The sequence below is a fragment of the Mustela lutreola genome, chromosome 7 (assembly GCF_030435805.1).
Source record: "Mustela lutreola isolate mMusLut2 chromosome 7, mMusLut2.pri, whole genome shotgun sequence".
Taxonomy (NCBI): Eukaryota; Metazoa; Chordata; class Mammalia; order Carnivora; family Mustelidae; genus Mustela; species Mustela lutreola.
Window position 1 is genome coordinate 12,572,493 of NC_081296.1, and position 27,248 is coordinate 12,599,740.

Genomic DNA, 27,248 nt, shown 5'->3' on the forward strand with positions numbered 1-27,248 from the left:
CATTAATTTTTCTAAGAAAGGGAGATGATCCCTGGGGTTGGAGCAGCTAGAGAGGGACTCAGGGAGGAAATGCATTTGAGTTGGGGTCTGAAAAAGGCAAGGAAGGGTGAGAACATTCCAGGTGGAGGGCACAGCCTGAGCACAGGCACGTTCAGGGCACAGTGAGAAAATCTGGAAAGTCACAGACAGGGAGCAATGTCCCAGCTGCCAAGCACCTTAGCCCAGCCCAGGGAAAGTAAGATACCTTGACCAAGAACACCAACAGAGTGATGACCTGGGAAGTGAAAGGGCTGGAAAGGAAGGCTCTAAGGTCAAGGTGGAAGTCTGACTGCCAAGCTCAGTAGTCTGAACTTGACCCTGGAAAACACAAAGCCCCTAAAAGAGGTTCGGTTTGAATTTCCAAGGTTCTCTGGAAAGGCCAATCTGAACCATCTGCAGGAAGAATAAAGGTAAGAGGAATCTGAAACAGAAGGCCTACTTGGAAGCCAGTGACCCACGTGAAGCAAAGGCACGAGAAGGCCTCAAGACAACATTAAAGGACTTTCACAAAAGATAGTATGACAGGACCTGTTTCCAACAGGAGAGCTGGTGATGAGTGACTAGCCCAGGAAAATCATTAATGGGCATGATGCTTATTCTAAGAACCACAGCAACGGGCCATAAAAAAGAAAGGGAAGCAACACTACTCAAGAGGACTGGGTCGGTTAACCGCACCTAGAACATAAAATCCCAGAGAGAAAATACTCGGGGTCTAAAGTCCAGTTCAAATGTCACATCCCTCATCTGTGTTCTTTACAACCTTGCATGTATCACTGTCACAGCACAAAATTCCATCTCTCTCAGTACCCCCAAATTACCTTTGCATTCCTAGTGGCTGATTCCATTCATTCTGCTCAAACATTTTTTTTCAATGAGCTCATATTACGAGTACTTATAACTGACATAATACCTCTTCCTTCTGTGTTGCAAGCGAGATGCTTATCCTCCAGAGATGAGCTTCTAGTGAACTGGGAATGTGCCTTACTCTCCCTCAGTACTCTCAAGGCCTAGCTCCTAACATGCAGTTTCAAATGCTGGCTGAACACAAGAATCCCAGGATAATCGGGCCCTAGAAACAAAAACCAAGTTAGCTTCAGGCTAACACACCTTTCCCTCAAAGTATCTACGCTCTGCTTACTCAAGATGTTGATTATGAAATTCAGTTGCATTTACAAAAATTAGCCAAAAAACACAGCTGCCAACAAGTCATTAGAGCACTAAACATTCATACATCCTCAAACCGGAACAGACAAATCTCATAGCTAACTTACTTCTAAGTGGGAACATACACTGGGAAGGTCGGTACCTGCCATGCAGGTAGGTCTTCTTTTACCTTCTTCCAACATTCTGTACCATGAGCCATACTGTAAAAAAATTCTTCCCAGTCCCAGCTACAACTACAGATGAAATCTAGCAACGTGCTATACAAAGTAGGGACTGTTTTTCCATTTTACACTCAAGACAACTACCGCTCAAAAAAGGCTAAGTATCTACATCTAGTTCAAGTTCACAAAAACTAGTTAAAAAAGAGCAAGAAGAACCCACAATCATGAAACCACACAGTGCTGTGGGTGGGAATTTCAGTCAGGTTTGTTGGTGTCAGATAGAAAGCAGAGCAAGGGAAACAAAGGGAACTCCTCCACGGTTACAGTACAGAGGGCACAGTCTTAATGGAAAATCCAGGAAGAGACTTTACCCAGACACTCTCCTTTGAACCTTAAGATTATTTTACAAACACTATCATGTGCAACATAGAGTCCTTCCCCCAAGAGACATCCAGCCCATTCTTCCTGTGGTTCTAAAGGTTACTCTGCTTGTAATTAACAACAAAAAGGACCTTGGTTTTGGAGTGAGAATGATTTTGGCTAATGTTCTGGATCCTGCTCTTGCCTGCTTTGTAGCTTAATACAAGTGTCCTGGCTTCTTTGAATATCAGCTTTCCTTAACTGAAACACAGAGGTGAAATGAATAAAGTCATTAAACAGTGAATAAAGCGAATAACCAGCATCTAGCACAGAGTACACACTCAATAAACCTAAAGTTTCCTTCATCCTATCCCAACTCCACCAGAATTTTTTCTCTAATTTCAGCATCCACACAAGATTATAATTCCAATAACTCACCTGGTCCTCTGTAAAATCAGAATGAGAATCAGAGTTCTTGTCAAATCCACTTACTGTGTGGATACAAAATTCACAACCAAAGTTAAAGTCAGCTAGTGGTAGCCAAATCAGATTAAAATCTAGGTCTTTTTAGCTACCCAGTTCAAACAAAACATCAAGACAAAAAAGTGTGAATTGGTACAACCTACCTACACATTCACAAACCCAAGGCTTATCCTACATTACATTAAGAAACCCTATGGTAACACTTTAAGGAAACACAAAACAGACCTTACACAGTGGTAGAGAGGACCCACTGGTATGTCACTGTGTCCTAGGATATAACATTTTAGATACAGTTCAAAGAGAAGGGTAAAAGAAACCCATGGCCACATAAGGCCCTACTACATCACCCTAAGAAAGCTGTTAAGGGTCTTTGGCATAATCCAAGCAGTTAAGAACAATGAAAATTGCCCATTTACTTGTATGACCAGATTTAATTAACGAGAAACTGAGTAGTAATGGTGTTATTATTAATAATTTCTTCAAGCTACAAATCTCCTATAAACTCAGGAGAGGCAAGCCAACGTAATAAAGAGCACCACATTCTAGAAATACAACCCCAGTTTTAAATGCCAGCTCTCTCTCTCCCTAGTTATGGGACATCAGCCAAGCTACAGAATCAATTTCCCCATCCACAGCAATTCCAGCTCCTTCACAAGACCATCCTAGGGTGAAATGAGACATCTTACATAAAACGCTATAGGTTAGATACTTTTTAAAGAGGCAGAGAGTATGAATATGTTTGATAAGAAGGGAATATGGTTTTTCTCTACCTTCTTACGAGGATTCCCAAATTAGGAGCAGCAAAAAGGGCTTTTAATTACTGTCCAGTTGCGAAACACCTCATGAACAGTAGACATCAGGGCACAGCCAAGCAGTCAAACGCCACAATTATCCATTGTACTACATACTAACTCAGCAACTGAGCCAATATTTCCCTGCCCTGAGAGAATTACACCAAGAACAAAGACAATGAGTGGGTATTCACAGACACCAAATCTTAGCATCAAAAGCCATTTTCAAGATGTTTTTGGACTAGATGTTTTCAAACTGATTTTTGGCCATGGGACTTTCTTCAAGGGAAACATTAAAGGAAACCCACACTAGAGTACGTAGCTACACTGGGGAGACAGCTGGGTCTCCTCCCCATGCCCTCTCCGAGTCCATCTGGCTCCCCTCTGCAATTCTAAGGAGCCCCACAGCTTAAGAACACTTTTAAAGAAAAAACTTCCCCAAATAAACAAAAATGGATACTTCCACTTTTCATAGCAGAAATGGGAGGTGAGGGTGTCTAAGTGACTCGTCCAAGGTTGTTAGCAGCAACCGAAGTCTAGAATTCAAACTACAGAACTCTAGTCCAGGGTTTGTCCACTAAGAATCAAGCTCTTCTTAATACTGAACGCTTTGCATCAGAATTTACCCTTATTTTTAACAGTCTGTGAGTTTCAATCTCCAAGTTTTAACCTGGCATCCTTACTTTCTTAGTATTCTCTTATTACTCTCACATTACTCATTCTCTTATCACTTTGCTCTCCATTAGTCTTGTCAGGAGTCCAGAACAATGGCACTGAAAACATTTCATTCCTAGCATGATCTACCAAGCCCATTATGTTTGTGCCCAGCAGATCTGTGGGACAGTAAAGAAAAATGAGACTCACAGGGAGAATCCTCTGAAATGCGTGGTGCCGAGATCCTACTGCTTGCCTGACCTGCTCAATGTTTTACCTTATTTGTTGTATCTCCAAAAGAGCAGTTTATCAAGTGAATGCTGGGATAAAAATGACTAGCTTCTTTGGTAAACAGGTTATATTTCAGGAGACCAGAGGGAAGAAACAGTGAGAGAGAAGGATGGCACGCTTGTGAGAGTCAGTCTAAATTATGTGGAGGTCACGGGGGAAACAAAAAAGCTCACCTAAGTCCAAAAGATTTCCAAAATAGAAGCCCTTTGGGAATTCAGGTTGGCAGAGAGATGTCCTCAAAAAAGGGTCCTTCTAAGCCAAAACAACACCCGATAGATCAATGAAATGCGAACTGTTCAACAATCAGGTATGCTTTGTCCAAACTGGACTGTTCCACGATGACCACAGAAGTCCTCCACAACTGAATAACCACCTACATGTTCAAGGGCAATATTATTATGGAACACTCTTTTACTTCTAGTGATATGATTTATCTACTAAATTAACCAGCTCTTTCTCCACAACTGGGAACAGACTAAAGATCAGCGAGGTAATACACCTAAGAATGCCCAAGAGAAGCATTAACTGTGCCAGGAGATCAGCTTAGGAACCTATGTGACTTAGAACTTACCAGGCAACAGACTCTTCCTACCCATTGCACAGAAAATCTTGGCAAGTGTTATCTGCTTGAAATTCATTGCTATCAGAGCTGGGGCAAATTAACTCATCTTTGTCTCAAAGAAAAATGTTTGACTCTATTAACAAGTCAAGAGCACAGCCCATTGTTTAATTTGCTTATTTCCTTGGTTATTTAAAGCAGAATGTCAATACTCGCCTGTGATTTAGGTAACATATGTGGCTAATGCATCTTTATAATTAAATCAGATGCACATCAATTTTAAAGATTTTTTTTAAAAGATTTATTTGAAAGAGCAGGCGTGAAAGAAAGAGAGTGAGCAGTGGGGGGAGAAGCAGGAGAGAATCTGGTGTGGAATCAGATGCGGGGCTCAACCTCAGGACCCCGAGATCATCACCTGAGCTGAAACCAAGACAGATACTTAGATGACTGAGCCATCCAGGTGCCCCAAGATTTTATATCAAATAACCTCTATATCCAACATGGGGCTCAAACTCACAACCCCAAGATCAAGAGTCACATGCTCTACTGACTGAGCCAGACAGGTACCCCAAGTAACATTACTGTTAAAAGCTTCTAATATGCATTTGGATGTGCAAGAGAATGGACACAGATAATTTCTCACAGAGCACTCTGTATAGAAAGGGACCTTACACCCTAACATCTCTATAAATCTTATTCTAAACTCTTCCCTGTCACCTTGTGGGAGTTTATTTGTACTGACAAAGAGTACCCAAAAGAACATGAAACCAGAGACTCTCTTTTTATTGGAAAGTTCCCTTCATATGTCTTTTAATCTTGAGAACTGATCTTAGATTAACTCTCAGTGCTTGAGAGTAGTGACTGTGTTTCGTGAGTTTCTTTCTATTCTTTCAGAGTTCTTCTATTTATAATTGGTTGCCAGTAATCCAATAATTCTATGAGTAATTCTATGATGGCATTTAAAACTCCCTTTTGGAGCGCCTGGGTGGCTCAGTGGTTAAAGCCTCTGCCTTTGGCTCTGGTCATGATCCCAGAGTCCTGGGATCTAGCCCAGCATAGGGCTCTCTGCTCAGCGGGGAGCCTGCTTCCTCCTCTCTCTCTGCCTGCCTCTCTGCCTACTTGTGATTTCTATCTGTCAAATAAATAAAAATCTTAAAAAAAAAATTATTTAAAACTTCCTTTTAAATGCTGGGTTTTTTAAAACTTTCTTTCTAAAGGTTAGGAAGAAATGGTAAACAGATACTCATACTGGTCAATGATACAAGCCTTTGGTAGACAACTTGATGACATCTATTAAAAGCCATTGAAATGTACAGCCTCTGCCAATTCCATTTCTGCAAGAGATAAACAAGGGTACAAAGATGTACATACATGGTTGTTTATCACAGCAATGATTGTAAGAGCGGGGAGGAGGCAGGGAAGGAGAGAATAAGGGACAGAGAAAGCGAGGGAGAAGAAAGCAAAGCAAGACAACTGTTCAACTGCGGGTAAATCTAAATCCACACAATGACATACTACATACAGCCATTAAAATAACTATGTGCGTTACATGATACCATGTAAAGGTACAGTGATGAAGTATGTTTTCTAATCTGCTTGTACTCAAGACTATATAGAACATGATCACAAATGGTATATACATAAACGTAGACACACACACAAACACACAACCTGTACAGATTTTCAAGTCTGAAAAGAAAAACATGAAATTGTACCAAAAAATTTGCTAAGTAGTGTCATTTATTCAGAGGTGTAGATTGTTCTGTTTATGTCTAATTCCCAAGTTTCTAGAGGGACTGTACATCACCATTCTTAAAACTAAGACAAAAAATGTCCTTCATGAGTCATGAAAACATGAGGACTTCTAGAATAAGAGATAATATAGTAGAAAGTTAACCATAAAAATAAAAATCTCGTGGCTAAGTCAAAGTTACATAAAGTTCTGCCAAAAACACAGCTCACAATGAACATCCCTTTCACATAATTACTCATCTCAAGCCACACTAGAAATGTTCTGGACACATGTTGAAAGGACTTGTGCCCTAGAATAAGGGACCCATGCTCAAGTCCCAACTGTGCCACACACCAACTGTGTGACCCTGAGCACTCCACCTTCATGAGACCAGTAACATACCCCACCTCGGAAGGTTGTGGGGATTCAAAAGAAAGAAGGGTATATAGAACACACAGTACTAAGCCTGGCACAGCAGTCATAAATGATGGCAATTACAATTGCTGTTATCACATATTAATCAAGAAACAAAATCATGACCGCTTTAAGGGCAGTGACCGTGCCTTATTTTTGTTCATCCCTGGATCCCTGGCACCTAAAAGTATGCCTAACACACAGCACACCCTCATTCAGTGCTCACTGAATGAAGTACAGCTAAAATTAATTAACCTCCTTGAACGTCAATTTCCTCCTCTGGCAAAATCATAAAACACCTTGCAGAGGTGAGAACTGGTAAACATTAAGGCACTTAGTTCAAAAGAGGCTTCTAATAAATGACAGCTATTATATTAGTGAACTTGTCTCTGTAGGTTTCAACAGGTATGAAAGCTGAAGGGAGAAAACAGGTATAATTTTTTCTCTGAATTTCCTTTCATATTTGGGTCCATTATTTTTATTTAGACTCAGGAATGAAAGTTCTCTCTTTCCAGGCGCACATCCTAGCAGGCTAACTATTAAAGTGGTAATCTTTATTTTTTTTATTTGTTTACATATATTATGAAACCAGTTTTGTAATATACAACAGAACAACATAGCCTATATTCCGTTTGTCCCAAATTTATCATGAAATATACTGATTTTTTTCTATTATCTAACCCTTTTTTTTTTAAATTAACATATAACGTATTATTAGCCCGAGGTACAGGTCTGTGAATCGCCAGGTTTAAACACTTCACAGCACTCACCATAGCACATACCCTCCCCCCAATGTCCATAACCCCACCACCCTCTCACTATCCGCCCCCTGGCAACCCTCAGTTTGTTTCATGAGATTAAGAGTCTCTTATGGTTTGTCTCCCTCCTGATCCCATCTTGTTTCATTTATTCTTTTCCTACTCCCCACCCCCCCCCACATTGCATCTCCACTTCCTCATATCAGGGAGATCATATGATAGCTGTCTCCATGTCGTCACAAATGGCAAGATTTCATTTCTTTTAATGGCTACATAGTATTCCATTTTGTGTGTGTGTGTGCCTGTGTGTGTGTGTACACACACCACATCTTCTTTATCCATTTATCTGTTGATGGATATCGAAGTTCTTTCCATAGTTTGGCTAGTGTGGACATTTGCTGCTATAAACATTTGGGTGCACGTGCCCCTTCGGACCACTACATTTCTATCTTTAGGGTAAATACCCAGTAGTGCAATTGCTGAGTCGTAGGGTAGCTCTACTTTCAACTTTTTGAAGAACCACCATGCTGTTTTCCAGAGTGATTGCCCCAGCCTGCATCCCCATAAAGTGGTCATCTTTAGACTGCCACAAACACTTTCGGCAACGCAGCCCAAATGGTACCTTAGAACCTGTGAGCTTAGGACATGATACATTCAATGTATTAATTAATCAGTATTTCCCAGGCTTCAGATCAAAACTTTTATTTTTTTTAAGATTTTGTTTGTTTGTTTGACACAGAGAGAGCACAAGGAGGAAGAACAGCAAAGGGAGAGGGAGAAGCAGACTCCTACCGAGCACAGAGCCCAGGGCTCCATCCCAGGAACCTGGGATCATGACCTGAACCGAAGGCAGAAACTTAACCGACTGCGCCACCCAGGCGCCCCAAATGAAAACTTTTAAGATGGGCGCCTGGGTGGCTCAGTGGGTTAAGCCGCTGCCTTCGGCTCAGGTCATGATCTCAGGGTCCTGGGATCGAGTCCCACGTTGGGCTCTCTGCTCAGCAGGGAGCCTGCTTCCCTCTCTCTCTCTCTGCCTGCCTCTCTGCCTACTTGTGATTTCTCTCTGTCAAATAAATAAATAAAATCTTTAAAAAAGAAAAAAGAAAACTTTTAAGATGACCTGAATTGGGAAGCACAAGGAAAATCAACAGAATTTCTATTTATGTGACCAAATGGATTATTAAGGAAGTATAAGATTCATGAAGGTATTCAATTTTAAAAGTATTTTCTTCACAAAAATCAAAACAAATGGGAATGCATTTTAAGAAAAAAAGCAGATCATCAAGAGGTAATCAAACCACTAAGTTCTGCGCAGGGAAGTGAAAAAACTACTGACATGAAACCAGAAATAATTTCATATAAGCCATAACATTCTTGTACTGTATTAAGAAAGAAACAATCATCTGAGGAGGAAAAAGAAAAAAGTCTTCACCATTAGGGAGAAGAACTCAAAAACTGCCCAAATCAGTCATTTGTGCAGCTTTGCTTACTTTCCCATGTCTGATCTGACAGAAACCTCAAATTTCACACAACAGTGTTTAATAGAAGGTTTATGGTCCTATTTCTACAATGATTTCTGTTGAAAGGCGAAAAGGCTACTCGGCATTCATCTGCTCTGAGTTAAGGTTTTGGTTCCGCATCCTTGAGACATACCCCGCCGCGATTTAGAGGCGTCTCCTGGTTTACATTATTGCACACTGGAGTACAAACACTATTTAAGAATCTCTATTAAGAAAATGATAGTTTTGTGGTGACTTTCAAGACAACTAGAATAAGCATATTCAAGTGAGGCGGGGTAAATTTTACCTTATATGGATTCTATTTCTGTGAAATTTTAGCATAAAAATGATATATGAGGAGAATAGCAAAATCTATATGAGGAGAACAGCAAAATCTTGCAAATTCTCTAGAGTCTGGCATAATGGGTACACAGGGTCAATTCTGCTGTTCTATTTGAGGGGTTTGTGGAGTATGTTTTAAAATTATTATATAACATTTTTTAAAATTAAGGCAGAAAAACCCCACCTACGGTCTCATGTTCGTGCTAAGCCGCTGAACAGATTAAAATGTAAAGTGACAGAGACCCACACTGACCAAGCACAAAACCAGGCAAGAGCTGTACAAATTTTACCAGCAGTCTTGGTCAACACTGGCCAATCTTCCATTTAACATGGTGCTTCCCTTCCCCCAAAAGGATGATTTAACTCACCAGACCAAAGTACAAATGATGCCAGGAAGAGAAATCTAAAATCTGTCTATTCTCAACAGGGCAGATTCTATTAACAGTTCAATTATATGCATATATTATTAATATCTACAGTTTTGTCACAAGTTCATCCACCCACCCAAATATGACCTGCACAAAACCAACTCCGATATGCCAAGCATAATGCCAGGTGCTGGGGATACAGTGACGAACAAAGACAAAATCTGCCCTCCAGGAGATTACAATCTAGAGGAAATACAGACATTAGGTTACTACCTTATCCCCACCCAGTCAGGGCACAGTGTGACAAAGGAATCCTACTGAATTCACTAGAAGGGAGAAAATGTACAGTGGGCAAAGATATAATGGAAAAGTTAAAGAAATGGGGCACCTGAGTGGCTCAGTCGGTTAAGCAACTGACTCTCGATTTAGGCTCAGGTCAGGATCTTGAGGTTGTGAGATCAAGCCGCAATGTCGGGCTCCAAGCTGGGAATGGAGCCTGCTTGGGATCTTTCTCTCTCCCTATCCCCACTGCCCCTCCCTCTCTAATTTAAAAAAAAGAAAGAAAGAAACATTAAAGAGGTGACAGGAAACAGAAGAACCCAAGATACTTAATATGAACGGGAAAAACAATCATTTGTCCAGGTTGCTGGCACAGTGTTTTAGAAAAAAAGAAAACAAAACATTTATTTCTGTCCTTTACGATATTGCTCTAACCAACTACATGTTTCCAGAAAGCGTCCATCTTTTCTAATTTATATACATAACTTGTCCAGGCCAAAAAAACAAAGGTCTCAGAGGGCGCCTGGGCGTCTCAGTTAGGTGTCTGCCTTCAACTCAGGTCATGATCCCAAGGCCCAGGGATTGAACCCCAAGTCTGGCTCCCCGCTCAGCAGCAAGCCAGCTTCTCCCTCTCCCTTCGTCGGCACTCCCCCTGCTTGCGGTATCTGTCAAATAAATAAATAAATTCTCAGAAACAAAAACAAAGGGCTCCTTATTCGAAACGTTAAAAAAATATCACCTGTAGCCATCCCTGAAAACAAGAGTAGCTCTAAGTATTTAAGTCAGTCCCAGTTAGTCAAAGCACACATCTAGCATTATTCAAGGTCCAGCTGTACAACGTTCCAAGTTACCAGAAATCTTGGTGGAAAAGGTTGAAGTTTAAACCTGGGTATATCCAATGTTACAAAAAGGTTCAAAAGCCAATTTACCATAACTTTAGGTTTTCAGATTTTCCAGAAGGAAAGGAAAGGGGAAAAGAGAAAGACGTGAAAACACCACTATTTGGCAGAGGGAAAGTTCAAGGCCATTCCTATCTGTTGGCCTCTTTAAAAGAACAGATTCCCACTGATGATAAAAATTTAATTAAATACACATCCAAGCTCTCAGAATTCTCCTTTCTGCCATTCCATACTAAGGTTTCCCTGACAAGGTCATCGAGACAAAGATTCACGAAGAGGTGCCTCTGAACGGCTGGGCCATTCCACAGCAATGAAAGGGAACTTGCACATCCTGTCTTAGGAAATCACCCAGACCAAATATTTATCAAATGGTTCTATTTATTGCTCTGTATTAGGAAAAGAGATATCTGAAGTGCAGTAATGTGGCTGACAACAATAGCAAGAAAATAATTTAATTATTTCACCCGAAGTAGGAAGGAAGAAGTCACTGCAACTTTGAAGAACCCTCACTGATGTTAAATATCCTCCGGCCCCCCATATCCGAGAGCCTGAGTTTCACATGCCCCTCCGCACCCTCACAGCCCTCAACGAAAGGTTAACACACTATTTCAGCGAACAGAAGAACTCAGGGGCAGAAGAAAGCAGTAACCCCACTTAAGGTGGCCCTGCCAGTTATGCAACAGAGATGCAGCTGAACTGGGTCTCGGCTCCTGCCCAGTCTTTTCCCCACTACACAACCTTGCCAAGGAAAAGCCATTTTGTTGGGGGTGGAGGGGAGAGGGGATGGAATCAAGTGACGAGTGGTAGTGAAGGATCCAGCAAGTATTCAGTTACAGGGTTATTATCTCCTGAGCCCGGAGTGAAAAAGAAAAGAACTTTTCCCAGAAATTAGCACGGATAACGACTCTGTTCATCTGCCAGAGTCTCTGGGCCAATCTCTTCCCGTCCCTCAAAGCCCCCGCAGGAATTAAGTGAGGACAATTCACATTTAAAGGACTACAGAAAAGAAACGTGCAGCACAGTTCACTGAGTCACCCAGGTCTTTCCCCGACCACCCTGGACCCTCTTTCAGTCCACATAATTCCATTCCTCTGCAGTAAGCAGGAGATGGACAAAACACATTTAACAGAAGCTGATGTGGGCACAGAGCAAGGGGACTGAGGAAAGATGTTTCACAGACTATACAGTAAAATACCTGCATTTTTCTCACTGAAGACTTACTCCTTATCACCCAACCTGAACACTTCTGTACTGCTGAAATGAACCTAAAAAACTGGTTTTTCAACTTCCAATATAGATTAAACATAAACTAATTAACTGTTTGTAAAACACTTTGAAGACGTGAAGGAGTGTATAAATGTTAATTATTAATGTTGATCCACAAAACTCCTGCATGCAAAGTAAAACACTGGTTAAGTTTCTGCTACTTTCAAGGCACAAATATGGAAGCTCAGCATGTTTTTAAGGATTCTAGGAAAATTCTAAGAGCAGACCACAATGATTTTCTATTTACAACATGAACAAGATGGAATTTTCAGCTGGTTATTCTGGATATAATTATATCAGAATTTTTTTTAAAAAATGACTTAAGGCATATATAATAAAACTAAAGTATGTTTATAGTCACAAAGTATTAGATGAAAATTATAGTTCACTGACCTGAAAAGGGCAAAGTAATATCTCTGAACCCCCATTTTTTCATCAAAAAAGGTTCAGGGGGAGGGAATAATACCTACCTTATGGGGTTCCTGTAAGGAAATAAGAATATAAAGGAACACACAATACATAGATAGTATATAAAAGTTTTGTCTTTTAGTAACTTCACTTTTTTAGAAAACACTTCTTAGGAACCAGCCTGCCTTGAAAGATCTTTCTAGACTGCATTAGCCTTTTAAAAACACACTATCCCCTGCACCAGGCACACATACACCACCATTTTAGCAGGAGGGCCGAGGCAAAAGCTTTGGTCATTCCTGTCCACTGACCCATATAGATCCTTAATCCCCCAACAGAGAAAGCACCTCAGCCAGGCCCCAAAGGCCTCATGTGACCAAATGAACAATTAGAACTCCAGTTCTCAACTTCTGTTGCCACATTTTTCCCTAAATAATTCCCAAACTGCAAGGTCAGGCCCAGAGATCCTTTGTATTCTTAGCCCAGCCTAGATATGTACAAAGTGCCCAAGGGGCAAAAAAAAACATTTTCTTCCAGCTTGTAAAAGGTAACACAAATTATTTCCATGCAATGCCACACTGGGCCTACCTTCTCCCACTCCAGAAACACACCTACTTTGGACAAAGCAGAACTCAACTGGCAAGACCAGGTACCGTGGGTACAAATGACAAAGAGTGTTTTTAGAACTGATTGACGAATTACAGAAAATATCAAATTTGCAAAAAGCCCGACACAGCTATCCCTTTAGCATTATCACCTAAGAAAAGGAATACTTGTAAAGAATTAAGTTAATGTTGACAGTGTAATTCAGATTTTTAAAAAAATATATCATGCTCAGTTCAATTTATCTCAAGGGATCTATGCAGCAAATTTCAAGTGCTGAATAATAATGTCCCCTTTGAACAAAACTGTGCCCCATCCAGCCAGGTGGGGAGAACATGTGCTAACAATTTCCCAGGAGCTGTTACGGACCCATATCAAAACCACCAACTACTCTGTTACCTGATGGCCTCCTGTGATCAAGGGCTCAAATTTTTAAGACAACAGACCACAGTCAAAGACCCAGCTATGGGAAGAAGTAGTGTTTAGCAATTGCAAACAAATGAAACTCATCTACCCAGAAGCTCATCAACTGAGGACTCTCCGAAAACACTAACTGCCTTTATTAAAAATAAGATCAGGGTGCCTCGCTGGCTCAGTCGGCAGTGTGTGTGTGACTCTTGACCTCAGCCCCACATAAGGGGATAGCATTTACTTTAAAAAAAAAAAAAAAAAAAAAAAAAGACTAAAGAAAAATATATAATTTGCAAAACACATAGAAAGTAAGAAATAGCCTATCATCTCCTTGAACACAACTAAACAATTTGCAATAGCCTCCCTCCAGACTCGTTATTATGTATATGCGAAATATACAAATGACACCCCTGCATCACATTAAAAATCACAGCTGTACTCAGAGATTGAAAATGTACAACAGATTTCACTAATAATATTTTTCTCATGCTCAGAGAACAGTTTTCACCGTGTTTACAGTCCTAACTCACTTGGATTTAATAGGCGAGGTACTGTTTTCAGAACACTACCTTCTTCCTTCACTTATTGGTAGCCCCCCTAGATAAACCCAGTTGTTGTCGCTGGTTACCACGGTCATGATTATTACTAGCTACCATGCCATGTGACCCTGACATGTGCCAGAGGTTTACATATCCCTAATTCTCACAATAACCACCCCCCCTTTTCTATCTATGGTTCTCTAATTCTTACATCCAGTGCAAACTTCATTCCCAATCTCCAGATTTGCATACCCAATTACTTACTGACACCTTCATTTAAAATCTCACAGATCTGGGGCGCCTGGGTGGCTCAGTGGGTTAAGCCGCTGCCTTCGGCTCAGGTCATGATCTCAGAGTGCTGGGATCGAGTCCCGCATCGGGCTCTCTGCTCAGCAGGGAGCCTGCTTCCCTCTCTCTCTCTCCGCCTGCCTCTCTGTCTACTTGTGATTTCTCTCTGTCAAATAAATAAATAAAATCTTTAAAAAAATAAAATAAAATAAATAAAATAAAATCTCACAGATCTAAAACTTGGCACATCGGAGAAAGAGAAAAAACAATTTCTTCCTCCCAGCTAACTCACTCATATCCTCACCTCAACCCCTCAGGAAACCATAGCACCGTTCACCCAGTTGTTCAAGGAAAACACCTGGGAACCATCCTGGATTGGTTTCTTCCCTTCAAAACCCTTTTTCAATCCATAAAGAATCCTATCAGTTCTCGCTTCACAATGTACACTGATTCCAACCACTCCTCACCACTTGCACTGCTGCTACCCTAACCCAAGCTACCATCTTCTTTCTCCAGAGTGAACTACTACAAAATTCTTGGTCGCCCTGTTTCCACTCCTGTTCCTTACATGCACAGTGAAACTTTTTTTTTTTAACGATTTTATTTATTTATTTGACAGGCAGAGATCACAAATAGGCAGAGGGGCAGGCAGAGAGAAAGAAGGGGAAGCAGGCTCCCTGGTGAGCAGAGAGCCTGATGTGGGGCTCGATCCCAGGACCCTGGGATCATGATCTGAGCCGAAGGCAGAGGCTTTAACCCGCTGAGCTACCCAGGCACCCCCACAGTGAAACTTTTAAAAACCCAAATCAGCTCTTGTTATTCCTTCCTCAAACCTTTCAGTGACTTCTTGTCATCCTTAAAAGCCTATGTGATGTGCCCTATGCCTCCTATAGATTATCTCCCTCGGTTCCCCTTCCTCACCCCATTCCAGCCCACCAACCTCCTGTGCTTACTCCCACCTGAAGCTCTTTGTCCCTGACGTTCCTTCAGCCTGGAACACCCAGGCATCTCCAGGTGGCTTGCTCTGCTCCCCTTACTTGGCTCAGGTCTCTACTCAAATCTCACCTCTTCCAGAAGGTCGTTTGACCACGCCAACTTCTGCTAATACTCTTCACATTCTTCCTAAAATCATCCACCCCAGACATCCAAAAACCTGTTCATTGGTTTATCTTTTTTTTTTTTTTAAAGATTGTATTTATTTGAGAGGGAGGCGGAGACAGCGACAGAGATAGCGAGACAGAGCATGAGACGGAAGGAGGGGAGAGGAACACTCCCAGCCAAGCAAGGAGCCCAACCCGGGGCTCAATCTCAGGACCCTGGGATCATGAACTGAACCGAAGGCAAACGCTTCACCCACTGAGCCACCCTGGTGCCCCCATCACTTGTCTACCTTCTTTTTCCTTTACTAGAATGTCAGTTCCTTGGTGGCAACAGCCGTCTCTTATTTTCACTGAATCCCCATCACCTGGAACAGGACCTTACATACAGAAGGCACCCAAATGTGCTGGCTAAATCAACAAAGCAGACAAGGATGTTACATGCCCATTTTACAGAAGAGAAAACCGAGCTCCATAAAGCCACATAGCAAATGCCAAACGCCATCTGAAAGAACCAGTCCTCTTCCAATACTAAGTGCCATAAAACTGAAGCATAAAGAACAAGCATGTCAAAGAATGCATTTGTTTGAAAATACCAGGCCACAGCGATTCTTTCTCTTTTTGTTCATCACGAGAGTTTTTCCCATCTGTGATTAATCTTACGTATGCACTACGTATGCCCCTCCTCACCTGGAAGATATCTACATTTCGGTATTCCCCACCAAATAAGGGCTGAGCTACAGACAGCAGACATTTAAGAAATGTTTCTTTGATATTTATACCCCCCCAATATTTGAAGAATCCTGTAATAAGACTTTCAGCACCACCAATACAGTCTTTAAAGAGACTTCAGCTTCCAACCATGATGGAGTAACTGGATCCAGACTTATCCTGCCAACACCCCCTCCAACAACTAGAAAAACAGACCAAATATATAAGGCAACATCTTTTAGACACTGGACAACAGGAGCAAAGGGCTGCAATTCCTAACAGAAGGGGAGAGATGAGCCGAGCCCCACAACCAGCTTTCTCAGCCTGCAGCGCGCTCAAGCATGGTTCAATGAGGACGATTCTGAGCAAAGCCTGGCAGTTTTGTCAAGCTGAGAAGTAAGACTTAAGAGTTTGTGAAGGCGAAGGAATCTCAAAATTCAGCACAGAGAAGCCTCCTTGAGTCTGATACTGAACAGTAACCTATACATGCATACTGAAAAATCTATGGCTGCAGGCAAAGAATGGCCCAAGAACCATAAGCTAAATAATCCCAGAGTTGGCACAGGGCTGGCAGACATTCATATTCTGACCAGTCAGGGAGGAGAACATCCAATTTTTCAGTGGAAACTGGAGGCTTCATGATTAATTAGTGGAGTGAAAAAAGTCTTAGAGTAAAAGCGACACTAGACCAATCCTACAAAGTTCAGGAATAAGCCTAAGAAGTATCATGCAAATAACTTAACCTGCAAAAACAAAATCCAACCCTCTTTAAAGCAGTGCCTCTCATATTAGGGATGATTTCTACTCCCTGCCAGGTGACTTTCAGTGTGTCTGGAGACAATTTTAGTTACTGCAATTGGCATCTAGTAGGAGAGGAATTAGGCTAAACACCCTACAAAGCACAGGACAGCCCCCAAACAGAGAATTACCTGGCCCAAAATGTAAGATCAAGGTTGAGAAATCCTGCTTTAAAAGAGCAAAATCCGGCAATCAAAACTTAAAATTCACCATGTCCAGAGTCCAAGAAGAAATTAGTAGATATAAAAAGAAGAAAACTTGATCCAAAATAAAATCAGGCCACAGAAACAAATTTAATGGGATTAACAGAAACCTTAACTGCTGACTCTTATATATATAATCAAGAATTTTTTAATGAACTTAAATAGGAGACAAATGGAAGAAATAAAAAAGATTCAGTAGCCAATTGAATCCAACAAGTATAAAGAAAACAGCATGACCAACCCAGGATCATCACAAGAATACAAGGCTAGTTCAAAGTTCCAAAATCAGACATCAATAAAGAAGAAAAAATAAATGATCGTCCCAAAAGATGCAGAGAAAGCCTTTGGTAACATTCAATATCCATTTATGATAAAAAGTCTCCACAAACTAGAAACAGGTAAGAATGTCAACTTGATAAAGGACACATTAAAAAAAACTAACTATAAATACAGGCATACGTTGTTTTATCTTACTTCACAGATACTGCATTGTTTACAAACTGAAGGTTTGTGGCCACCCTGCATCGAGCCAAGTCTCTCAGAGCCACTTTTCCAACAGCATTTTCTTCACTTTGTGTCTTTGTCACATTTTCGTAAATCTTGCAGTAATATTTCAAACTTGTGCATTGTGATTGTATGTGATTGGTGATTACAAATCACTGAAAACTCAGATTACGGTCAATATTTTTTAGCAATCAAGAATTTCTAATTAGGGTATGTACATTTTTAAAAACAGAATGCTTTTAAACACTTAATAGACTACAGTATATACATAGCTTTTACATGTAATAGAAAACCAAAAAATTGGGACGACTGGGTGGTTCATTTGTGCGTCTGCCTTTGGCTTAGGGTCGTGATCCCAGGGTACTGGGACTGGGTCCCACGCCGGGTTCCTTGTTCAGCAGGGAGCCCTCTCCCTCTGCCCACCACTTCCCCTGCTTGTGCGCATGCTCGCTCTCAATCTCTCTCTCTCTCTCTGACAAATAAAATCTTTAAAAAAAAAATTAATCTAAAAAATTAATTTGACTTGCTTTACTATGATACACACTTTATTTCAGTGGTCTGGAACTGAACCCACATTCTCTCTAGAGTACGCCTATAACAGATTTATGGTGAAATACTGAATGTTTTCTGCTCCCCAACATGAGGAAAGGATGTCCACTTTTTTTTTTTTTTTTTAGGATGTCCACTTTTAAAACTCCTACTCAGCATCATACTGGGGGTCCTAGCCAGTTCAATAAAGCAAGAAATAAAAAACATACAAACTGAAAAGGAAAAAATCAAACTACCTATATTTGCTGATGATACTATTATCCATGTAGAAGATCTCAAGGAGTCTACAAAAAGGCTTCTAGAACTAAAACTGAGCCTAGCAAGGTCATAAGATACAAGGCTGGCATATGAAATTCAATCCCATTTCTATATACTAGCAATGAACAACTAGAAATTGAAATTTTAGAAGCATCATTTACAACAGCACCAGAAAACATGATACATTTATGAATCTTATAAAACATATGCAAAGACCCAATTACTGAAAAACACAAATGAAAATATCGAAAAACAGTCTGGGGATATACCATATTCATGGCTCAATACGTCAATTCTCCCAATTTACAGATTCAATGCAATGCCAATCAAAAATCCCTGCAAGATTACAGAGATCAACAAGCTCATTATAAAATGTACCTGGGAAGGCAAATCAACTAGAACACTCAAAAACATTTCTGAAAAAGTAACACAATTACAGAAACCACATGACCTGATTTCAAGACTTACTATAACCTACAGTAATCAACAGTGTGGTAATGGTGAAATGACTCAGATCAACGTAACACAACACAGAATCTAAAACAGACCCACGGGTATATATGACCAACTGACTTTCAACAAAGGTAATACAATGGAGAAAGTCTTTCCAAACAGCGGGGCTGGGGCACCTGGCTGGCTGTCGGTTAAGCGTCCAACACTTGATTTCAGCTCAGGTCATGATCTCAGGGTCATGAGATGGTGTCCCGTACAGGGCTTCGTACTCTGTACGAAGTGGGAGGGAGTCTGCTTGAGAGTCTCTCATTCCTTGCCCTCTGACCCTTCCTCCACTTGCACACATGCTCTCTCAAACAAGAAAATAAAATCCTTAAAAAAAAAAAAAAAAAGTTGCTGGAACTACTATTCATCTAAAAGCAAAAAAATAGATCTCAATCCATACCTTGAACCATTTAGAAAAATTAACTCAAAGTGAATCATAAACCTAAATGTAAAATTTTAAAGTATAAAACTCCTGGGAGAAAGTATATGGAAAGTCTTTTTGTTTAGGACAGGCAAAGACTTCTCAGATATTACACCAAAAACATGATCATAAAAGAAAAAAAACTTCATTATCTTAAGTAAGAACTGCTCTTCATAAGACATTAAGAGAAAAAAAAGATAAGCCACAGAACAGGAGAAAGTATTTGCAAACAATAATCACATATCTAATTCTAGAATATATATGCAGAACTCTCAGGGAGCCTGATGGCCCAGTCAGTTTAGCATTCAACTCTTGGTTTTGGCTCAGGTGATCTCAGGGTGGTGAGATCAAGCCCTGCATGGGGCTCTTTGAGTCTGCTTAAGACTGTCTCTCACTCTGCCCCTCCCTTTCCTCACCCCCTCCCCCAAGCCCTGCTCTCACGCTCTCTCGAAAGAACTTTCAAAACTCAATAATAAAGCAAACAATTCAGTATTTTAATGAGTAAAAGATTTGAACAGACACATTACCAAAGAATGGCAAATAATCACATGAAGGATGCTTAACATCACTAGTCACCAGGCAAATGGGGGAAAAAGCAAAACAGCCTACATTATGTATGAGTATGAGTCCATTTGCATGACATTTTCAAAAGGCAAAAAACCATGGAGAAAGAAAACAGATCAATAGTGTCTGGGTCTGAGAGTCAAAAATGGGTTGACTACAGAGGAGTTTAGAAGAATTTGGTTTGGGAGATAAAGGAACCATTCCATACATATCTTCACTGAAATAGTGGTTATGTGAATATATCTGTCAAAACTCACAGAATGCTACTAATTTTTACTGCGTATAAATTATACATTAAAATGAGAAAATAAAGGCTAAAGAGACAACAATGTACTGAGTAAATCCTTATTTTGCCCTGGTTAAAAAATTCTGAAACCAACTATAAAAAGAGATTTGCAAGATAAATGGGAAAAATTGAATCTGCACTGAATACTGTTGCTACTTTTCTTAGATGTAACCACTGCACCTGGTTATGTAAAAACACAAAGATCAGCAAACGTTTTCTGTAAAAGTCCAGACAGTAAATAATGTGTGGCTTTGTGGGCAACTACTCTACTGTTGCTGCAGCACCAAATCAGCCACACACAAATGAGCACTGCGATGTCCCAATAAAACTTTATTCACAAAATGAGGCAGTAGGGGCACCTGGGTGGCTCAGTGGGTTAAAGCCTCTGCTTTCAGCTCAGGTCATGATCCCAGGAGCCTGCTTCCTCCTCTCTCTCTGTCTGCCTCTCTGCCTACTTGTGATCTCTGTCTGTCAAATAAATAAATCTTAAAAAAAAAAAAAAATTGAGGCAGTAGGCCAGATTTGGCCTGAGGGCTATAGTTTGAGGACCCCTCATGTAGACAAAACTACAGAAAGCAGACTAGGGGCTGCCTATAGTGAGGCAAGCAATGCAGTGAGGGTTGAGGGGAGAAACTGGCCAGAGTTGCAAGGGAATTTTTCTGGAATGATGGAAATGCTCCCTACTTTGATTTTGCTGTTACCTACATGGATACACCTGACAAAACTCATCAAATGCTATATGCTTAAAATGGGCACATTTTATCATATAAATAGTATTTCAATAAACTTGATTTATTTTAAAAGTGTACTCTTTCCAGGTGATAACATCAATATTGTGAAAAAACCTCCCCTGTGGAGCCAGAATTATTGGAGTTCAAATTTTAATTTAAGACCTATGTGATCACTATAAAATCACTTTGGGGGCTGTTTCCCCATACTTGAACAGCTTAGTAATGCCTGCCTTGTATCTTTTTTTTTTTCCCCAAAATTAAATAAGAAGTGTAGGTAAGACACAGAGTGTAACATCTGGCACAGATAAGGCACACTCCCGATCTGAGTAAACCAATTTAAAAAAATTATTTTAGAAAATGAGTCAGTAAACACCAGACAACTAAACTAGCTTGTTTTGTACTCTCAAAATATTCTGACATTCTTTGTTTGCTGTTTATTGTGGTTTAACCTGACTTCAAGAACTGGCATCTACCGTCAGTTCCTGTGATTTCACAGTAACTTGGGTCTAACAGCAAGCACTGTGAACTGAAATTTCTTTAGAATTTAGAAAAGTACTCCATGACAAATATGTAATAAAAGGAAAACGGAGAAGAGCCAAGGTAAAACATATCAATTTTCCCAAGCAAGGAGAATGACAATAATTATAGCATATTTTAATTATCTTTTATTAAAAAAGAAAGAAAGAAAAACCGACATAATTGGATGTTTTTCTCATTTCAACCAGGATTTGAATTTTCCCCAAACCAGCAGTCAACCAATAAATTTACAAAATGGCTTAGCACTGGTATGGTATTTTACCTTATTTGTTTCTCATAACAGTAGTAAGTGATAAGAGATGATTAATATTAAATTTGTTTTTAGTTTACAAGGATCTTATGTTTGAGACAGACTAAGTGGCTTGCTCAAGGACACACAGTCAATAAATGGCAAAGTCTGATTGTGAAGTCAGACATGTGGCTCCATACCACCTGTTTTTAGTAGAGATCACCATCAGAGAATCATCTTGGGTTCTATGAAATTCTTTACATAACTCCTACGTGCTTTTCCCTAACTTAACATCTTTACTTGTCTAAAAGGGAAATTAACTACCATGTGACATACCTACTCAATATCTAACCATTCAGGAATAACTGGCCATTTTAGATGGTGGGGCTATGGCAAAATACAGGCTTATGATACTATCAGAAGTGAAAATTCAAAAGCATGGTTTCCACAAGAAGAGCCTACAGAGTGACATAAATGGTTAATTCCTCACAGTTCCTCCTTTTTCCCACCCCAATACCCACATCACAGAAACATACCGATATCCACATTTTCCAGGCTCTGAACAGAGCTCTGAAGAGGTAAAAAAGGGAAATCAACCACTGCTCCACATAAATATTCATACAATCACGGGTATCACAAGAGCAGGTGGTCTATCCTCCCAGCACGGGCTAACAAAACGGGTTATCTGTTCATCTTCTCTTTATTATGCCCCAATCAACCCACAGGTGGATTTCAAGATCATAAATGGGAGGACCTATGAAGGAAATAAAAATTCCTTCCACTAACATCTCCCCCCACCCCCCGCCTCATTTACAGTGGTAAGACAAGCAGACAAGGACTCAGGAGCACAGCTTCCAAGTGGACCCTGTCCCCATCAGTAATAACCGAATCTATTCAAGTGCACATAAGTATTAACTTTAAAAGAAAGGCTTATCCAAAAGTCCAAATGTATTCATCTAGCTTTGTCAGGTATGTTTTCTCTTCCATCTGTGAGTCAAATCAGATAAAATTTTTAAAGGTTTACTATATAACCCTCCATGTCTAACTTTGTATTCTCATTTTATAAGAAGACTAATGGAAACATGAGATTCAATACACAGAAATGTCCTGATTACAGGTTCGAGAATCTATCTTTTCTATTTGGTACTCTAAGTAGTATAAACTGAATTGGTATAACAGATTTAAATCACTGCTTCCTTCCGCAAACGGTGGCACCTTCAAAGGTGTTAGCTTGAAGGGGAAGTGAGCAATTTGCTAACATGACTGAACTGTGCTAACACTGAATTAACCCCCAGTCTAGGTCTATCTTAAATGAATTTGAAAAATGTAGTAATAATCCCTATCAATTATTTTTCAAGACTGAAGTAAAATAAGGTACAAAAGCTGGAACTGACTAAATAACTTGGATATCCTATTGCAAGTGTTGAAAACAATCCATCTCTCACCATTTCCTAAACACTATAAATGCATAGTCATACCCTACCAAGCTACTCCGCAAATTCCACTCAAACACCTGTTAAGGTCAATGAGAAGGTAACAGTTTCTATTAACATTCAGTTCAACTAGCTCCTTAAAAAAAAAAAAAGAAAGAAAAGAAAAAATTCATTCAACTGAAGACACTCAATTCTCAAAAGGATTCCTTCTTTATGAAAGAAATAGCTAAACCACTAAACTCAGAAGCATCAGACTTTTAAAACTGCTTCAAATCATATAAAAAGTTATCAAAATTATTATCGCTACAGCTACAGGTAAAAAGGACCTACTTAATGTCTGTCACACTATTAAGTACCTCACATGGTTTCAGTTATTCTAAAGAACCCTGCACGTATGGTACTACACCTTTTGGAAGGACACAGAAGCTCCGTGGCTCCCAACTAGTCAATGGAAGTGTGGGGATCAGAACTCAAATGTACCCAGCTACAAAAAATGTGTATTCTTCAAAACTGGGCTACCTCTCCACTTCATGAAAGAAGACAGAGATATGAAATGATTTGTCCGGCAGTCTTAATCATTTCATCAGAAAATGGAGAAAATTAAATGAGAACCACATTGTGAAAACACACAGAGCTCTATTTAAACTTCACTTCTTTTCAAGGGGTAATTAACAGATAAAAAGAAAGGTTTGAAATCCTTTTAAAGTCAACTAAATTTCATCGCAGACCTGCACGTGAACTGTCATTCTGGACAAGTTCCCAGAGTCGGTGGTTCTGCATGCACTATCCCTAGCTTAGTACAAAACACGTCACCAATTTCAAACGTGTACCACCTACACTGCGTTAAGAGTCCTTCCAGGCAAAGAGGGGACAAAACTAAGAAATAAGGCCCATCACGGCCCTCAGAGAGTTAAGGGACTAGAGGAGGAGTCCATTTATACTACGTATACAGTTACCCTCAGTCAGGCAGATAAATGAAGTGTGTGAGAAATCCTAAAACAACAGTATGTATAACATGGTTTCACAGCTCAGAGAAGGAAAGCAACTGGCCTGTCAGGCTTTGTTGTCAGTTCTATTTGTTTACATTAAGTCGCTCCCTGACAACCCTTCCAACCTCTGCCAACCTTCATCCACAGGATCATCCCACACAGGCATACCCAACTGCACAACCAGGAAGAAAAGCTGTAAGGGCAAGAACCGTGACTCCTAAAAGTGACCTTGCTGTCACAGTTTAAAAGTACAGCGCTTATGCCATAAAGACATTTTTCTTTAGCCTCATCAGGTGAAGAAAGTTGGTTTTTCAAAGCAAAACAAGGCCAACCCAACCAGCAAAACCCAGGAACACTTCCCCGCATTACTCATTTCACACAAGAAATCAATCAAACTGACACAGAGAGTATTTCTCAAATTTTTCTTTTTAATTTAAGAGAGGGCAACGGGATATGAAAAACGGGTATTAACACCTTCGGGTCATTCTGTTCCACTACCAACTTGACACTTAAGCTAGTTTCACTTGGGGGTCTTCAACATCATAAGCCAAGTGAATCAAATTCACTAGAATCGAACCCCAACCTGACAAGACTTGTGTTTCATGCAGCCTGAAAATCTCCCAAGACCCAGCAACACAAGAACCAGAACAGGAATTCATCTCAGCTGATCTTAACGTCTTTACAAACTTGCAAAAAATCATCTTTCAAAAACTGCACGCAGCCGTTTGTTCTGACCTGGACGATCCAACGGCTTAGAAAAACAGAATAAGATGCTTCTTCAGAAAACAGAAGGGGGTGTATTGGAATAAGAAAAAAAAAAAAAAAAACACACACACACACACACACTGTTTTTTCCTTTAGTTGTATATGCCTGAGGCAATAAACTCCAAAAATAACTTCACCCAGGAGTGTAAAAGCTGAGAACGAACACCAAAATATTACTCAATCCAACTTTCATTGTGAATTCCTCAGTGCACAGTAACGCTTAAAAACTTAAACTGATGAAATCATTTTGCTGTTAAAAACTACGTATTTCAAAAAAACAAAACAACAACAACAACAAAAAACACCCAAAAGTAAAAAAAAAAAAAAAAAAAAAATCCGTCTATCCTGTCTCCTGGGGAAGAAAAATTGAGGGTTTTCCCCCATTTTCTTTTCAACTTCTCATATTGGTTGACTTTGCAAAAATAAATAAATAAATAAATAGTATAAGTAAGCCCCCCCCCCCCAAAAAAAGTTTTGTTAATGTTTTGTTTGGTCTCAAAGTATGGCTGCACTTGAACTCGGTGGAGGGCTGAGCCCGCTGCACAGTCCCAGCGCGGGGCCCCTACGGCGGCGCGGCCCCGACCCGCGCGGCCGGAGATGGGCGCGGAAGGCGCCCCCCGAAGGCGGGCGCGGCCCGGAGTGTTTACCGTCCGCGTCGGCCCGGGGGAGCCGCTCCCTCGCGTCCCGAGCACTTGTTCGCGGAGCCCAGCAACAGGAGGGACCCTCGAAGGGGCCGCGGCTCCCGGCGCCGGGGGAGTCGTCTTCGCCCGAGGGGCCCCCCGCGGCCGCGGCCGCGCCCCCCGCGCCGGGAGCGGCGGCGACCCCGAAGCCGGGCGGCGGGAGCTGGGAGGCGCGCCGCGGCGGCGGAGCAGACAATGAGCGAGGGGGCGACAAGGGGGAGGAGGGGGCCGCGGGGCACCCCCCACCGCCGCCCCTTCATCCCCGCCCGCCCCCTCCTGGCCCCGCGGCCCCGCCCCCCTCCCGGCGCTGGTCCCGGCCGCGGCCCCCAGGAGCGGCCGCAGGAGGAGGGGCCCGCGCGCCTCGCCCGCGACCCCTCCCCAAATCACAGAACTTCCCCCAACTCCGCCAACTAAGTTGCGCTCTCACCGTGCGGCGCCCGGGGCTCCCCCGCGGGCCCAGCCGGAGCAGCTCCGCACCGTCGCCACCGAGAAGGACAATAGGCAGCCGCTCACCCGGCGGCGGCGACGGCTTGAGGCAGCGGCGGCCGAGGCAACGAGCGGGCACGGCGATCTCAGCGGAGCCCAGAAGCTTCGCCGCGGCTGCTCCGGCTCCGCGCTGGCCCCGCACACAGCCCAACCCGCCGCGCATGCGCCACAAGCCGCTCGGGCACGGGCGGGGCACTTGGGGAGGGCAGTAACGCCTACGAGCCCTCCCGTGAGTAAGCGCGGAGACAGGGGCCGCGAGCTGGGATTGCACTACAGAGCTGCCCATCACGTTCCGGGAGGCCAATAGGAAGGCATCTGGGCGGTGCGTTCAGGTTGCTAAGGAAGGCTGAGGTTGCCTGCCGCCGCTGTGCCGCCGCAAAGTGATCCGAGTGGGGTGGCTGGCGGAGGTTTCGCAGGAAAATGCCCACCCACCCTCTCCTCTCCGCCCTGTCTCCGGAAACCGCCCTGCCTCTGTATGCCGATGCTTACCTGACTGTAGCAGTTATCACACACGTACTGAAATGATTTACTCTTCCACTTCCACTTGCAATTCGAAAGTGGGGTTTAGTCTTCTGTGAGTCATTGTTAGGTATCCAACAAGTGTCTTAGGTGGATGTATCACTGGATGCAAGGATGGCTCTCTGGCGGCATCAAGATTTTGACAGGGGGGCGCCTGGGTGGCTCAGTGGGTTAAGCGGCTGCCTTCGGCTCAGGTCATGATCTCAGGTCCTGGGATCGAGCCCCACATCGAGCTCTCTGCTCTGCGGGGAGCCTGCTTCCTCCTCTCTGCCAGCCTCTCTGCCTACTTGTGATCTCTGTCTGTCAAATAAATAAATAAAATCTTTTTTAAAAAAATAAATAAAATTAAAAAAAAAAAAAAAAGAAAAGATTTTGACAGGGCATTCCGTGAACTTGTGGCTACTCGATCACAATCTACCAGATGCAAAGGACCTCAGAAATCATCCGGTGGCTTCTGAGAAACGAAAAGTGGTCCACTGGGTCAATGCAACTTCTTCATTTTGATAGGCGTGTGTCTGTGTGTGTGTGTTTCCGTGTGTATTTTACTACTGTGTGCTAGGAGGAAAAATGCCTGTCACAACAGACCATTATTTCATTGATGTTATCTCTTAGATCAAATAGAAAGCTATTTAAAAATGAATCTAATTAAAGAAGAATATTAAGTTAAAAATGACACTTTATA

At 41.5% G+C, this 27,248-nt stretch overlaps 2 protein-coding genes across 11 annotated transcripts in view; one reads left to right on the plus strand and one right to left on the minus strand.

The window, feature by feature from the left end:
- Positions 1-26,212, minus strand: part of AKAP13 (A-kinase anchoring protein 13) — a 324,413-nt gene extending 298,201 nt beyond the window's left edge. For all 10 annotated transcript variants that reach the window (XM_059180056.1, XM_059180052.1, XM_059180055.1 and 7 more), the window contains exon 1: positions 25,989-26,212. The gene's annotated coding sequence lies outside the window, so the exon portion shown is untranslated. The remainder of the gene's footprint in view (positions 1-25,988) is intronic.
- On the plus strand, positions 25,384-26,259 carry LOC131835445 (basic salivary proline-rich protein 2-like). Its single transcript, XM_059179739.1, has one exon. It carries the CDS (start codon positions 25,384-25,386, stop codon positions 26,257-26,259), a length of 876 nt encoding a protein of 291 aa, XP_059035722.1.
- Positions 26,260-27,248: the final 989 nt, after the last annotated feature.

Excerpts from the sequence above, each read along its gene's own strand:
- LOC131835445 (XM_059179739.1), top strand. The coding sequence starts at position 25,384 with ATGGCTGCACTTGAACTCGGTGGAGGGCTGAGCCCGCTGCACAGTCCC.